A 17,528-nucleotide genomic window follows, 5' to 3' on the forward strand; every position below is an offset into this window, starting at 1 on the left:
CAAAGATTCACAAGTGTATGAACAACCCACCTGGGAGGCCCATAGTATCTGGGGTGGACTCATTAACAGCCAATTTGTCTAGATATGTGGACACCTTTTTGCAGAAATCTGTAAAAAACACAAGGGCCTATATTGAGGACACAAAGCAAATCTTGAATGTTTTGAGGGGTCTTCGGTGGGAAGAGGGGTGGATCCTATGCACATGCACACTAAGCATCCTTATACACCATAATCAATCATGAGAGGGGATTGGAAGCGGTGGATTTTTACTTAAGCAAGGATGAAGAAATGGATGTGATTCAAAGAAAATATATTTTGAAATTGGTGCCAAAAAAGGTGCCAAACTGTGAGTGTGGCACCTCTGTTTTTACAGATTGAACTAGGACGAGGAACCCATATTGAATGAAGAACAAACCTATGTGGTGATGGAAACCTGATGTACATAGGACACTTCATAGGGGAACTACTCTAGGACAACACTGAGCAATATCTTTTACATGAGAAAGTAACATTTTTGTTCTCCATACATTATCTGATATCTCTTTGATCTTTTTTCACTTTTAATTTTTTTTGACCAATTTGACTTTGATTTTTAAAGAGTTCATCGGACTTTTTTCAGAAGGGCTCTTCTAGTATGTGCATGAAAGAGTGGTGCAGGTTGAATGAGTGACTATTTAAAGTGCAATATTTGGTATAAGTAATTGAGGTTTTTATTGAGGAGTTATCTAATAAAAAGAAAAATTGGATTTGAACTTTAAGCGCGTGTAGACACATTTTTTGTATTTTCTGGCTGTTTATGAGGTTTTAAGGGACCCCTCAGTACTACACGCTGCTCGTTGTAATAGCTGATCCCCTCCAAGCGCCTGGTAAAACTTTATTCTAATTTATTTAGACTTTAGTTAGGCTCTAGTAGGCTTGTTCCTAGCTCATTGTTATTCCTTTTATTACCCTCACTCCCGGAGGGAGGAGGGTTCTGTCTTCCAGGGAATTGTAGTATTTTAAAAGCCAGCTTACATACCTTGGCTAGGTATTGAACCCAGGTCTGAGTGCATGGTAAGTAGCTCAAGTAGCTCACTTCACCACTATACCACCACCACCACTACATGCTGAAGCCAGCCTAGCATGTACCATTATGATATATCCAAGAGAAAATTGCTTAAGGATTTGTAGTATGTCAAAAGCTAACTCACATTGGCCAGGAATAGAACCCATGCCTACCGCTTTGTATGCTGCTATCCTAACCATTATACCACCAACACAACACACTACAATGCTACATGCTGAAGCCAGCCTAGCATGTGCCATTATGATATATCCAAGAGAAAATTGCTTAAGGATTTGTAGTATGTCAAAAGCTAACTCACATTGGCCAGGAATAGAACACAGGCCTACCACTCTGTAGGCTGCTATCCTAACCATTATACCACCAACACTACATGCTGAAACTTCTTGGAGCAGACTTACTTCCTTCCTCCAAAAGACACACATACATCCCCATAAAATCATTCAACAGCAACTGCGTGCAGTCTTTGTGGTACACAGTCTTTGTGGCACAATTGGTTAGCGTGTTTGGCTGTTAACTGAAAGGTTGGTGGTTCAAGCCCACCCAGGCATGGCCTTCCATTTTGTGTTCAACAGTTGTCCGAAGAGAACCCCAGATAGCCATGTAGATTCATCTCTCTCTCTCTCGTAGGGATGGTCACCACTTTCCGTGGAATTGTATTTTCCGCAATTTTGGGCGGAAATTGGTCATTCCATTCCGTTTGGTCGAAACCAATTCCGTTTGGTCGGAACGGAATTGCTTTTTCAATCCGGCGAAATTCCGAAATTGCCTGTGAAATTCTGCCGGTATCCGTTGATGGTTTTAAGCTGAAAATTCACTTCAATGACATCAAGTCCTAGAGAGAGAGAGAGAGCTCATTTTTCTCTTGGGTATATCACAATGGTACATGCTAGGCTGGCTTCAGCATGTAGTGTTGGTGGTGGTATAGTGGTGAAGAGAGCTACCAACCACGCACTCAGACCTGGGTTCAATTCCCAGCCAAGGTAGGTAAGCTGGCTTTTGAAATACTACAATTCCCTGGAAGACAAGACCCTTGTTACGCTCGGTGGTATATTCTCCACAGTCAGCACGACATGCATAACCTGACGTGAAGGAGACACACACGCAAGCACAAGGAACCAGGATATTCCCAGTTGTAGTGGAGGAGAGGACTGACTCCCGTAGGAGATGTGGCACACAGAGCAGTCGTGGATCCGAGCAACCGCAAACAGTACTTAATATACAATGGATATGATATTCCTAGCGTATTATAATTACAGCTATCAATGAAACTACAAACGCCTGACTAACATATGTATATATCGGCGATGAACCGATATATATAATATAAGCAAGGAACACTACCTAGGAACTGGAGCAATACAAGGAACAGGACTAGGAAGGATTCGCTACTTCTACGCAGAAGTGAGCGCAATCCACGCAAGGTAACAGGAACAGGACTAGGAAGGATTCGCTACTTCTACGCAGAAGTGAGCGCAATCCACGCAAGGTAACAGGAACAGGACTAGGAAGGATTCACTACTTCTACGCAGAAGTGAGCGCAATCCACGCAAGGCAACAGGACTGAACTAACTAAGCACGGGTGATCAGACTAAGCGCAACCTACCGAAACGTGCTGGAAACTGACTGACTGAACACAGGATATAAACAGTTCGAGTACGTATATATCAGCGACACTGATGTATTAACGTAACGCGAATACAAGGAAAATAAACGCGCTAGTATGCGTATATATCGGCGATGAACCAATATATGATGCAAGACAAGCAAAGTAACAAATACTGATAAACAGGATCAGGACTAGAAGGACTCACTGATTCCTACGCAGGAGATCAGTGCAGTCCACATGAATTATCGTTAGAACTATGAACACGGTCTTGGGCCAGAGTAGCAGCAAGACAGGCTTATGCTGAAGCTATGATGGACCCATGGAGCACTGCAGGAAGCAGTCCTTTATACTGAGGTCATCCAATGGGAGCAGACATGCAGATTCCCACACAGGTGAATGATAATCAATCACAAGCTGACAGCAGGAAAGGGCAGACAATGATATGCAGCCTGCCTGAAAGGGACTGCAGCTCCATTGCAAAAGACAATGGCCTCAATTCACTAAGATCCAGCTGGAGATAATAAGGCAAGAGAAAACTTACCTCCACACAGTGAGAGTTATCTTATCTCTTCATTCCTTAAAGGTGGCCATACACTGGTCGATTTGCCATCAGATTCGACCAACAGATAGATCCCCCTCTGATCGAATCTGATCAGAGAGGGATCGTATGGCTACCTTTACAGCAAACAGATTGTGAACAGATTTCAGCCTGAAACCGTTCACAATCTGTTGTGGTGGTGCTGCTGCCCCCGCCCGCCCGCATACATTACCTGCTCCACCGGCGCGACTCCAGTCCCCCGGTCACTGCTGCTCTGTCTGCGCTCTGGTCTCCAGGTCCGGCATGCCTCACTTCTTCTAGCCCGGCAGGAAGTTTAAACAGTAGAGGGCGCTCTACTGTTTAAACTTCCTGCCGGGCTAGAAGAAGTGAGGCATGCCGGACCTGGAGACCAGAGCGCAGACAGAGCAGCGGTGACCGGGGGGCAGTCGCGCCGGCGGAGCAGGTAATGTATGCGGCTCTATTGCGTCGGTCGTCGGGCACTCGAACGCCGCTAGCGATGCGCTCTTTACCCGCGGGCGATCGACGGTTATTTTCCGCACGGCGCGATCGACGGGATCGTACGAAATAGATCGAAATTTGGCGTGTAGCATGAACGATTGGCAGCAGATTCGATCCCAGTGATCGAATCTGCTGTCGAAACGGGCGCAAATCGGGCCAGTGTATGGCCAGCTTAAGTTACCTCCTCTGTAGTTAATTTACCTCCTCTGTAGTTATTTTCACACGCAGTTAATAAACAGCCTGTCTTTAACTGTGGAGTTATTTTAAGGATTGAAGAGTTAACTTAAAGACAGAAGAGTTAACTTTAGGTTTGCCTGAGGTAAAATGTTTCCTGAATACGACATGCCTTATCACCATAGTGATAACTCTAGAAGAGTTATTAAAGACAGGAGTTAAGCTTAGTGAATTGAGGCCATTGTTTGCTTTCACAAAAGCATCTTAACCTGTCATTAACTTCAGAGCGACTGCAGATGGAATCAACACTCATTGTGAACACACGCAAAACAATGCGAACAAATGCGTGCAAAGAAATCAAAAACTGTCTACAGTAAAACTGCAGCCAGCAGTACATGCTGCAGAAGTGATCATAACAGTACCCCCCCTTAAAGGAGGATACTAGACGCCTTTCAAAACTGACATTCCCAGTAAAACAATCTGACTGATAATTCATGATGGCCGGGACAGACCGACAAGACCAAATTCCAGAATCAGTCACCACAAGACTGAACCCATCAGAACCAGAACCTACAGACCCATGCCCATCAGTACTACAAGCCTCAGTGTGATACCCATCAGAACCGCGATTTCCAGAAAAAAAGTCCCCCGAAACTCTTTGAGCGATACCCATTTCCTTCCAGGGACTGTCCAAAAATGCCAAAGCCTTTGAAATGCCCACCGGAACTGTCTTTACCAACACAATACCCACTGTTGAACCAGTCCAAGGTACCAGGACAAGTTTCCTCAGAGATCTCCCAGAACACTTTGAAGTTCCATAGAGATCCCAAAAGGTTAGAACGCCCCTTAGGATCAAATGGAGAACTATCAAGAACCCCTATGGAACCTAGGGCAATTCCAGAGTCAGGGTTACAAGGACAAACCTCAAGATCAGGGCTTTCAGGGACCAGAACCATCTCTGGGCATGGAGGCAGACTGGCAATATCAGAACATGTCTCCACTAGGGAAGCATCTGAGCACGCTAACACGTTAGACACACTTGGGCATTCTGGCACACGGAGCACATCTGGGCACACTGGCACAAGAGAAACTTCTGGGCATGTCAAGGAACTGCGGACCTCAGAGCCAGTCAAGATAGGACCGAAACCAGGACTGGGCAAAAAAAAAAAATCATCATGACTAGACTTCACAGTTACTGGATTCTCACTAAAGAATGCAGGATCAGACTTAGATGTTGCCGATTCTAGCAAGGTTATTAACAAATCATGTTCAGGGGCATTTACAAAGCAAGACAAATCTGATGTATGCACCGAACTAGACAGGGTTTCTATAGCTTCTTCTGGACTGGACAGAGACCCATCTAATACACTGGATTGGAGCTCATGAAGGGCTGCAAAACAAGTCAGTATTGCAGCAACTAGTGTTGGGCGAACAGTGTTCGCCACTGTTCGGGTTCTGCAGAACATCACCCTGTTCGGGTGATGTTCGAGTTCGGCCGAACACCTGATGGTGTTCGTCCAAACTGTTCGGCCATATGGCTGAACTAAGAGCGCATGGCCGAACGTTCCCCGAACGTTCGGCTAGCGCTGTGATTGGCCGAACGTGTCACGTGGTTCGGACCCGAACGCGCTCTGATTGGCCGAACGTGTCACGTGGTTCGGGTAAATAAATACCCGAACCACGTCATTTCTCCGCCATTTGTCTGTGGGTTTAGCTTTGGGTAGGCAGGCAGGGTAGTTCTCTCTCCAGCCGGACTAGCCAGGGTCCCCCCCAGTCATTGTGTCGCTGCTGGGAACAGTAGTACACACTATATAGCATTGTGTTTACTGCCACTCTGTGTACACCGCTCACCCAGCACTATATATAGCATTGTGTTTACTGCCACTCTGTGTCTGCTGGGAACAGTAGTACACCGCTCGCTCAGCCACACTATATAGCATTGTGTTTACTGCCACTCTGTGTACACCGCTCACCCAGCACTATATATAGCATTGTGTTTACTGCCACTCTGTGTCTGCTGGGAACAGTAGTACACCGCTCGCTCAGCCACACTATATAGCATTGTGTTTACTGCCACTCTGTGTCTGCTGGGAACAGTAGTACACCGCTCGCTCAGCCACACTATATAGCATTGTGTTTACTGCCACTCTGTGTACACCACTCACCCAGCACTATATATAGCATTGTGTTTACTGCCACTCTGTGTCTGCTGGGAACAGTAGTACACCGCTCACCCGTCACTGCATAGCATTGTGCTCTGTGTCGCTGCTGGCAATAGTGGTACACCGCTCACCCAGCACTGTATAGCATTGTGCTCTGACTCGCTGCTGGGAACAGTAGTACACCGCTCGCTCAGCCACACTATATAGCATTGTGTTTACTGCCACTCTGTGTACACCGCTCATCTTTATTACATTTATGACTGCATGGCGGTAAAAAGCATGCTATCCGCACGCTTCTTGTCCTCATGCAAGGCCTGGGTTGTTGTGTCTCAAAGCGTGGCCTTCTCCTCCTGCGCCTCCTCCTGTTCCATCACGTGTGCTGCTGCTGCTGGGTTAGCGTTTCCGGTCCCTGTTTATGGAACCTCTTATCTTTATTACATTTATGACTGCATGGCGGCAAAATGCATGCTATCCGCACGCTTCTTGTCCTCATGCAAGGCATGGGTTGTTGTGTCTCAAAGCGTGGCCTTCTCCTCCTGCGCCTCCTCCTGTTCCATCACGTGTGCTGCTGCTGCTGCTGGGTTAGCGTTGCCGGTCCCTGTTTATTGAACCTCTCATCTGTATTACATTTATGACTGCATGGCGGCAAAAAGCATTGCTATCCGCACGTTTCTTGTCCTCATGCAAGGCCTGGGTTGTGTCTCAAAGCGTGGCCTTCTCCTCCTGCGCCGCCCTCCTCCTGTTCCATCACGTGTATGCTGCTGGTGCTGGGTTAGCGTTACCGGTCCCTTTTCCTGGAACCTCTTCTCTGTATTACATTTATGACTGCATGGCGACAAAAAGCATGTTACCCAGGGGCGCTTCTAGCCATCTTGGCACTCCAGGCGAGAAAACCTGTGGTGCCCCCCCCATGGTGCCCTGACACGCTCCCCCATCCTCCCCCTTGTGGTTCCTCCCTATGAAAATAATCGTAATGCGGCTGCGTTTCACTGGAAAATAATCGTAATTCAGCTGCCACCCTGCTCTGCATGCCACAGACCCCGCGGGCTGAGTCCTAGGTTTGAACATTGGTTAGGGCAAAACCTGCATGAAGTTACTATCTTCCCCAGGAATTCATTTAGGCACTTCATATTCCCCAACATCCCTAAAACACACTAACAAGTCAACTGGTTTCTCCCAAAACAATCCTATATTGAAAATATTAGACTTTAACTATGGTGGGATTAGATTGTGAGCTCCTCTGAGGACAGTCAGTAACATGACTATGTACTCTGTAATGTGCTGCAGGAGATGTCAGTGCTATATAAATACATAATAATAATATGGTAGGGCATTAGACTATGCCTATGGTAGGATTAGAGTGTGAGCTCCTCTGAGGACAGTCAGTGACATGACTATGTACTCTGTAATGTGCTGCAGAGGATGTCAGTGCTATATAAAGACATAATAATAATATGGCAGGACATTAGGCTATGACTATGGTGGGATCAGATTGTGAGCTCCTCTGAGGACAGTCAGTGACATGACTATGTACTCTGTAATGTGCTGCAGAAGATGTCAGTGCTATATAAATACATAATAATAATAATAATAATATGGTAGGACATTAGACTATGCCTATGGTAGGATTAGAGTATGAGCTCCTCTGAGGACAGTCAGTGACATGACTATGTACTCTGTAATGTGCTGCCGAGGATGTCAGTGCTATATAAATACATAATAATAATATGGTAGGACATTAGGCTATGACTATGGTAGGATTAGACTGTGAGTTCCTCTGAGGACAGTCAGTGACATGACTATGTACTCTGTAAAGTGCTGCAGAAGATGTCAGTGCTATAACAAAACTTAATTATCACTTGTATATGAACAATTATCCATTATTGTACCTTTGTAACAACCTTATAAACCACTGGGAGATCTACAATTACCAGCATTTCTTTGTGAAGATGAACTATAATTCCATACATGACACATACATAATCACAGTAGGACATGCTGGTACCTGTAGTTCCCCAGTGTGCACTGCAGTCTATGATTTGGTCAAAGAATAGGCAGCCTGAGCAGCACCTTATACAGCAAGCCACTCTATTCACATCCTGATGTCTGATGACCTGGTCTCCTGCTGTGCTTCCCCCTCCCTGAGCTGCAGCCAGAATTTAACCTTTTGTGTGCTCAATCAGTGACTAAAGCTTTTCATTTAGCTAGTTGTCCTGCTATTCACACAGCACCTTATCAGTCTGGTAGCCATCACATTCAGGTGATCGGGTCTGGTGAGGATATAAAAATGTCCCTAGTGCTGCAAAGTCAGTGCCCAGTAACGTAACTGTCTGGGGATTGATTTTCGCTAGCTGGAGCTCTGCACTCCTGGCATGTCTTGCATGCCTTGTTATTACCTCCTCCAACAGACATGCTCTTCTGCTGTGTTTACATTTCCTCTTTGGCACAGGGGGGGGCGGGAGCCTCCAGCAGTCACACAGACACACTCTAGATCTGGAGATAACACCAACACCAACAAAGTGTTGTAGACAAAAGTTTGTAGATTCCTTATTTGAGGCTGAGCAGTAGAGGCTTTCATTAGAACTTTTTATCTCCGTTCCCTGAGTTTTCAGCCTCTAAGGACAGGAAAAATAAACTTTTTTTCCCTCAAAGCCGCCCTGCAATAAATCTGACGCTCTAGGCAATTAGCTGGTCAGCTGGTCTCTAGGAGCGCCTCTGATGTTACCTGTGCAAAGAAACATGACATTTTCCGCATTTAAAAGACAGTTTTTCCTTTGAAACTTTACAATCAATTTTCTCAAAAACTATAAGCTCTTTTTCAAATATTTTTTTTCCTCTTGTACCCACTGCCAAGGTGCACATACCCTGCAAATTTGGGGTATGTAGCATGCAAGGAAGCTTTACAAAGCACGAAAGTTCGGGTCCCCATTGACTTCCATTATGTTCGGAGTTCGGCACGAACACCCGAACATCGCGGCTATGTTCGGCGAACGTTCGCGAACCCGAACATCCAGGTGTTCGCCCAACACTAGCAGCAACTCCCACTGAACTAGGCAAAACTGAGGAACTCACTGGACAGGAAGGGGACTCTGGAACTTCTGCCACACCGGCCAGGGAACCAGAATTTTCCAGGATACCGAGCTGGGTTTCAGGAACATTCATTAAACCGTACTGAAATTCTGAAATATCTATTATTTTTTTCCAGAGAGCCAGAATTAGCCATGTTACAGGGCAGGACTTCTGAAACATTCAGAGGACAGGGCTGAAGTTCTCTGGCTACTGTAATATCAGAGAAGGACTCAACATCATTAGCAAAATCAGACTGTGTACAGGGCAAGGTATCTAAAACGCTTGCTGACAAAGACAATGTTTCAATGGCTTCTGCTTCACTAGGCAGGGATTCATCAAGTTTTACTGGAGCAGACTGTCATTCCAAAACAGCTGCTAAACAAGTGAATATTACTGCAACACTAACTGAAGTAAGCAGAGCCTCTGAGTCTTCTGCTCGAGATCTTGACGCATCTACAATACTGAGTGAAGCATAAGACTCTGTAATTTCAGCTTCACTGGACAGGATCACTGAACAGTCCATATTGCAGGGCAGAACCATGGAAGCACCTGCTGGACAGCATAATGATTCTGTGAGCTGAGTTTCATTGGAAAGAACTGAATAATTCATGGTACAGGGCGAATTCACAGGAATATTTTCTGAACAAGGCAATGATTCTGTGATTTTAGGTTCACATGATAGTTGCTCAGAACCATTCGTGGAACTAGAGCAAGGTACAGAAACAGGAGGATCAGGACACAGGGCTTGTGAATCTGAACCATAGCTTTTCAACTGTGAGATTGGAAAATTCAGATGCTGGGGTTCTAAGGCTACCAAACATGATTGCTGAGACTCAGGAACTGATGTAGTGCATCTATTGGTGTCTGCTGGATCAGACAGAAATTGATCTTTATCAACACAAGTAAATTCTACAGAAGTGTTTGTTGAGACAGGCAATAATTCTTTGATGTCTGTTTCACTGTACAAAGACTCATGAGTACTGGCTAAACTGGACTCAGAAGGCAGCAGAACCTCTGGATCCTCTGGCTTCCGGCCAAACCACTCCACAGAAACAGCCCTCACCAAAGTAGCTAATGATCTCCTCACAGCTAAATCCAAAGGCTATTATTCCATACTCATCCTTCTAGATCTGTCATCAGCATTCAACACTGTCGACCACACTCTACTCCTACAGATCCTTTCATCTATAGGAATAAAGGACCTCTCTCTCTCCTGGATATCTTCCTACCTCTCTGGAAGGTCTTTCACTGTTTCTTATTCAGATTAGGCCTCCTCTTCACATCCTTGGTCTGTAGGGGTACCTCAAGGCTCTGTCCTCGGTCCCCTCCTCTTCTCCATCTACATGCACGGTCTTGGTAACTTAATCAGCTCATTTGGTTTCCAATACCACCTATATGCAGAAGATATACAACTGTACCTCTCGGCCCCAGACCTTAACTCCCTCCTCACACGGGTTCTCGACTGCCTGGCCGCTATTTCCTCTTTCATGTCCTCTCGCTTCTTAAAACTTAATATGAATAAAACTGAACTAATAGTCTTTCCACCATCCCTGTCCACCCCTTTGCCTGATATTACAATAAATGTTAAAACGTCTATAACATCAGTTCCCAAAGCACGGTGCTTGGGGGTAATATTTGATTCTTCTCTCTCATTTACTCCTCACATTAACTCCCTAACCAGCTCCTGCCATTTCCAACTGAAAAACATAGCACGTATCCAACCTTTTCTCTCCCATGACACAACCAAAATGTTAGTACATGCTCTTATTATATCTCGATTGGACTATTGCAATATATTGCTTGGTGGACTTCCAACTAACCGACTAACACCGCTCAATTCTGTACTGAACTCTGCTGCTCGACTCATTCATCTCTCCTCTCGCTCTTCCTCTGCTGACCCTCTCTGTCAAGCTCTTCACTGGCTACCAATTAATGAAAGGATTTAGTTCAAACTCTTAACCTTAACCTACAAAGCTCTCCACAATCTCTCTCCCCTGTACATCTCCTCACTAGTCTCCAGATACCAACCCAACCGCAATCTCAGATCTGCACATGAGCTTCTTCTATCCTCTTCTACAATTACCTCCTCACATTCACGTGTACAAGACTTCTCACGTGCCTCACCCCTCCTCTGGAATGCCCTTCCACAACACATCCGCCACTCTCCCACCTTTGAAATCTTTAAACGCTCCCTCAAAACCCACCTTTTCCGACAAGCATATTCTCTAGCTTAGGCCATGCACCCACTAAATAACCTAATTATGCACTGCCTGTACATATACTGTATACATCCCCACCTCTTGTTTCCACACCATTCCTTTAGATTGTAAGCTCGCAAGGGCAGGGCTCTCACCCTTTTGTGTCATGGACTGTTATTAATTTAATTGCTTGCACACTGTTAGACATTTATACATTTTAGTCATCATGTTAAATCAAATTGTAATCAGCAGTGCTGTATCTTGTATCAATGTTCATATTTGATGTATATCATTGTCTGTATCATTATGTATCCCTTGTTTGTTTTCTTACATTGTACAGCGCCACGGAATATGTTGGCGCTTTATAAATAAATAATAATAATCCGCTGCTGAGAAATTTGTGCAGGGCAAGGTTAAGGAAGTATCAGTAGCTTCTGTCTTACTGGGACGTAATACTGAGTTATCCATGGTACAGGGTGGACTTACAGGAACATTTACTGGACAAGGCAGGGATTCAGAAACTTCAATTTCACACAATAGGAGCTCTAAATCACTCGCTGAATCAGCCAATGGTGCTGAAGCAGGCGGGTCAGAACGCCAAAATTTGCGAATCTGGAGTCAAGTTCAATTGTGAAACTGGAAAACTCAGAGACAGAGGTTCTGAGGTCACCAGACTGGATTGCGGAGCCTCAGGAACTGAGGAAGTGGAACAATCTCCAACTGGCAGTGTGCTTTCCCTGGTATCAACTGATTTAATCGCATAAAAATCATCCAAAATCATTTCCCACACATCGATCAACGGAGCCACAAAGTCATATCCACACACACCAGTTTTTATTAAATTATAAGCAGACTTAATGCATGCATTTAATACTGTTTCACTCTTAGCACTGAAAAAAATGACAAAATGAACTTGAATCACTCTCCAATTCACAGACCAGAGCTTCAATCTCCAATTTCTCAAATGGAGGATCCCATGCACACTTAACAACAGCTGAACATTCAGGCTGAACACAGTTCACAGGTGTAGTTTTGACAGGAACATGTATTGGGTCATTTAGCAGGCGATTGGCAGATTTCTTATTCCTAAGAATCTCCAAGACCTGTAACAAGTGTTGAACTGTAGTATATGCAAATTTTCCTTGCTGCACAAATAAGTTAATCTGCTCAATACTCTGTAATATGTCTTTATAATCATATTCAGACAATTCATTTAAACAAGAATCTTTATTCTCCCTGGCTAGCAACAAAAGTTCACTAGTAGTTTCATAAGTCCATTTGACTCCCATAGAAGACAATTGGATTTCATTATCTGTTAATGGCAGAGTCTGATCATAGGTCTGATGCGCAGTCGCTATGGACAACAAAGCTTTTTTTAAATTTTTTCCATTTAGATCTATTCGAAATCTTAGGGTTAACGGCTTTTGGTGAAAGTTTCACAGATGAAAGAAAACTTTCATTACAACCACTTGCATACTAATTGTTTTTGCAAGCAGTTGATGAATCAGCTGATTGACTAGCTGCCAGGAGCTTATTCAAAGGAAAAGGCAAATTCATTTGCTCAGCCAGTTATGGATCACAAAAGCTAGAAATTCAAGAGGTCTTTCTTTAAAGTTGTTGTGCTCCAAAACATCATAAGCCCACATAAAGAGGTCCCCTTTAAACAGGATATAAACTAACTGGAACCCCCAGGTACTAACAGATGTAGCTTGGAGTTCAGGATTAGATAGAAATCTAGTACATACAGAAAGGAACTCATCTGCTGTTTCAGAGTTTTTCAAATTTCTTAAAGGAACAGGAATCATAATAAACAGTGTCATAATTGCTGGAGGTCTACTCCACAATGGGGATTTGTAATGGGGCTATCATAATGTTACGCTCGGTGGTATATTCTCCACAGTCGGCACGACATGCATAACCTGACGTGAAGGAGACACACACGCAAGCACAAGGAACCAGGATATCCCCAGTTGTAGTGGAGGAGAGGACTGACTCCCGTAGGAAATGTGGCGCACAGAGCAGGCGTGGATCCGAGCAAACCACAAACAGTACTTAATATATAATGGATATGATATTCCTAGCGTATTATAATTATAGCTATCAATGAAACTACAAACGACTGACTAACATATGTATATATCGGCGATGAACCGATATATAACATAAGCAAGGAACACTAGCTAGGAACTGGAGCAATACAAGGAACAGGACTAGGAAGGATTCGCTACTTCTACGCAGAAGTGAGCGCAATCCACGCAAGGCAACAGGAACAGGACTGAACTAACTAAGCACGGGTGATCACGCTAAGCGCAACCTACCGAAACGTGCTGGAAACTGACTGACTGAACACAGGATATAAACAGTTCGAGTACGTATATATCAGCGACACTGATGTATTAACGTAATACGAATACAAGGAAAGTAACAAACGTGCTAGTATGCGTATATTCCGGCGATGAACCAATATATGATGCAAGACCAGCAAAGTAACAAATACTGATAAACAGGATCAGGACTAGAAAGACTCACTGATTCCTACGCAGGAGATCAGTGCAGTCCACATAAATTAACGTTAGAACTATGAACACGGTCTGGGGCCAGAGTAGCAGCAAGACAGGCTTTCTGGAACTATGATAGCCCATGGAGCCCTGCAGGAAGCAGTCCTTTATACTGAGGTCATCCAATGGGAGCAGACATGCAGATTCCCACACAGGTGAATGATAATCAATCACAGGCTGACAGCAGGAAAGGGCAGACAATGATATGCAGCCTGCCTGAAAGGGACTGCAGCTCCATTGCAAAAGACAATGTTTGCTTTCACAAAAGCATCTTAACCTGTCATTAACTTCAGAGCGACTGCAGATGGAATCAACACTCAGTGTGAGCGCACGCAAAACTATGCGAACAAATGCGCGCAAAGAAATCAAAAACTGCTTGTCTACACTAAAACTGCAGCCAGCAGTACATGCTGCAGAAGTGATCATAACAACCCTCCTCCCTGTCGGAGGAGTAGAGGAGGGGAGGAGTAGAGGAGGGGAGGAGGAAAGGAGGGAGGAGGAAAATACACTTCCTAAAGTTGTAAAGTAGTGTAGGCCTGCAATTGAACATTCAATGAGATTTCTGACCTTAAAACACTGCTATGTGTCAAATCCAGAATTTTTCCTGGGACTTTTGATGTGTATTTCACTCAACCATGTCTTCCTCCAGGTATTAGTCACCTTGAAACATCTTTTCTATCATTTTTCAAGTCAGCAGAAATGTTTCTAAATTTTTAAGTTCGCTTTCCTATTGAAGTCTATTGCGGTTCGCGAAAGTTCACGTGAACCGAACCTTCCGCGAAAGTTCGCGAACCGAAAATCGGAAGTTTGAGCCATCTCTAATGTTAATAGAATGGAAAATGAACCAGGATAGAAAGGAGCAGTATGGTTTGAATTGTAAAACAACACATTTTTCTTAGGAAATCTGGTACTTATCCGTTAGCCGGGCGCATCCGGCAGGTGGCGACAAAACTCCACCAGTTACATCTTTCCCTACTATCCATGACGGCCTGGAGGGGGAATAGTAATTAGCGCCACCTGCCGGATGCGCCCGGCTAACGGATAAGTACCGGAAATCTTTATGGTATGCATGACTAGGGGCGTGGTGATGATCAGAGGTGTAGCTTAAGTGTCCCTCTTTCTTATCTCAAAAAGTTGGGAGGTATGAATTATTACAGAGCCTGAACCGGGGAGGGACATTAATATTTGGGAGACAGCAGTGTCAAAAGGTTGATTCCTGAGAGTTTTTATTCTGAATTTGATCAGGAATCGTCCTGTAGTGTATGGGCAGCCAACAGATCTCTGATCAGAGAGAAATCTGTCTCTTAGATGATCTGCCCATACATAGCTAGATGTATAGACACCACACAGGGGAAAAAATGTTACATGCAGGCAAGGAAGGGGTTAAGGTTAGACACCAGGTAAAGGGATAGTTAAAGTTACAATTCCCAAGAAAGAATTTTGGCAAGAAGGTAAAACAGAAGCAGCTCGCTGCAGCCACGTCAGATAAGTACATGAAAAGCTGCTGCCTCCATGCATAAGCAATGCATAATGATAATAACAGATAGGGGGCTCTCCAGCAAACTGGTGAACTGAGAGAGACACAAAGTTCTTCCAATAGCTCAGCCTCGGCTCCCCTGCAGCACACAGCTCAGCTGAGACTACAGCCGGGTGACGGATCACATAGCAGAGCACACCGAACAGCGCGTCACCTCCTCTCCTCTCCCCAACTTCCGGCTGAGCATAGAGACAAGATGGCGGTGTCCGGGGAACCTGTGCGGCTGGAGAGAGGTGAGCTGTCATCACTGTGCGCTGCTGTCTCCATTCCGTGTTACCTGTCACCACCTGTCATCGTGCGCTGCTTGTCCTGCTGTGCAATGTCACTGCCTGCAGCCCGTGCCTGCTATATATATATATATAGCCTGCATTGTTCACCCCCTCCTCCCCCCTGTATGTAATCTGCACTGTGTATCCCCATCCTATATGTAACCGCACTGTGTATCCCCTCCTATATGTAACCTGCACTGTGTACCCCCTCCTATGTGTAACCTGCACAGTGCACCCCCTCCTGTACGTAACCTGCACTGTGCACCCCCTCCTGTATGTAACCTGCACTGTGCACCCCCTCCTGTATGTAACCTGCACTGTGCACCCCCTCCTGTATGTAACCTGCACTGTGCACCCTCTCCTGTATGTAACCTGCACTGTGCACCCTCTCCTGTATGTAACCTGCACTGTGCACCCTCTCCTGTATGTAACCTGCACTGTGCACCCTCTCCTGTATGTAACCTGCACTGTGCACCCTCTCCTGTATGTAACCTGCACTGTGCACCCTCTCCTGTATGTAACCTGCACTGTGCACCCCCTCCTGTATGTAACCTGCACTGTGCACCCCCTCCTGTATGTAACCTGCACTGTGCACCCCTCCTATGTGTAACCTGCACTGTGCACCCCCTCCCGTAGGTAACCTGCACTGTGCGCCCCCTCCCGTAGGTAACCTGCACTGTGCGCCCCCTCCCGTAGGTAACCTGCACTGTGCGCCCCCTCCCGTAGGTAACCTGCACTGTGCGCCCCCTCCCGTAGGTAACCTGCACTGTGCGCCCCCTCCCGTAGGTAACCTGCACTGTGCGCCCCCTCCCGTAGGTAACCTGCACTGTGCGCCCCCTCCCGTAGGTAACCTGCACTGTGTATCTTCTGTGCCCCCTAAATGTAACCTGCTCTATGTACCCCGTGTGCCTCCTGTATGTAACCTGCACTGTGTACCCCTCTCCTATTTTCAACCTGCACTGTGTACCCCTCTCCTATTTGCAACCTGCACTGTGTACCCCTCTCCTATTTGCAACCTGCACTGTGTACCTCTCTCCTATTTGCAACCTGCACTGTGTACCTCTCTCCTATTTGCAACCTGCACTGTGTACCTCTCTCCTATTTGCAACCTGCACTGTGTACCTTTCTTCTATTTGCAACCTGCACTGTGTACCTTTCTTCTATTTGCAACCTGCACTGTGTACCCCTCTCCTATTTGCAACCTGCACTGTGTACCCCCCTCCTATTTGCAACCTGCACTGTGTACCCCCCCCCCCCTCTTATAGGTAACCTGCACTGTCTAACCCTTGTGCCTCTTATAGGTAACCTGCACTGTTTACCCCCTCTTATAGGTAACCTGCACTGTTTACGCCATGTGCCTCCTATATGTAGCCTGAATTATGCAAACCATGTATCTCTCTGAGTTGCCCCCTTGCTGCTCCCCTATATATGCGCTGTTTAAGGACTGTAGATATATATATATATATATATATATATATATATATATATATATATATATATATATATATATATATATATATATATATATATATATATATATATATATATTTATATATTATATATATATATATATATATATCTACAGTCCTTTATCAAGGAAAAAAAGAAGACCGGTCATTTCCCTCTGCGGAAACATAAGTTCTGTTCCCAATTAACTGTGATATCTGGTATTGTAACCTTTGGCAGAATAACCTCGAGTGGACACATCATATACCTGTACCAGTCTCTAATAATAGAAACATTTTCTTGCTTCTCAATGCAGATGTAAAGGATTACTGTATGTACAGGGGGTTTTAAATCGCCCATAGCATCTGGAAGAGGTTTATATCTAG

At 45.0% G+C, this 17,528-nt stretch overlaps 1 protein-coding gene across 2 annotated transcripts in view; it reads left to right on the forward strand.

Moving 5' to 3' along the window:
* Window positions 1-15,552: 15,552 nt before the first annotated feature.
* The window catches only part of LIN7C (lin-7 homolog C, crumbs cell polarity complex component), a 54,015-nt gene continuing 52,039 nt past the window's right edge, over window positions 15,553-17,528 (forward strand). The window contains exon 1 of one of the 2 annotated variants that reach the window (XM_068261024.1): window positions 15,553-15,660. In XM_068261024.1, coding sequence (XP_068117125.1) covers window positions 15,624-15,660 — 37 coding nt within the window. In that variant the 5' untranslated portion in view covers window positions 15,553-15,623. The remainder of the gene's footprint in view (window positions 15,661-17,528) is intronic. The other variant, XM_068261025.1, reaches the window with a different exon arrangement.

Source organism: Hyperolius riggenbachi, chromosome 11 (genome assembly GCF_040937935.1).
Source record: "Hyperolius riggenbachi isolate aHypRig1 chromosome 11, aHypRig1.pri, whole genome shotgun sequence".
In the NCBI taxonomy this organism is placed as follows: domain Eukaryota; kingdom Metazoa; phylum Chordata; class Amphibia; order Anura; family Hyperoliidae; genus Hyperolius; species Hyperolius riggenbachi.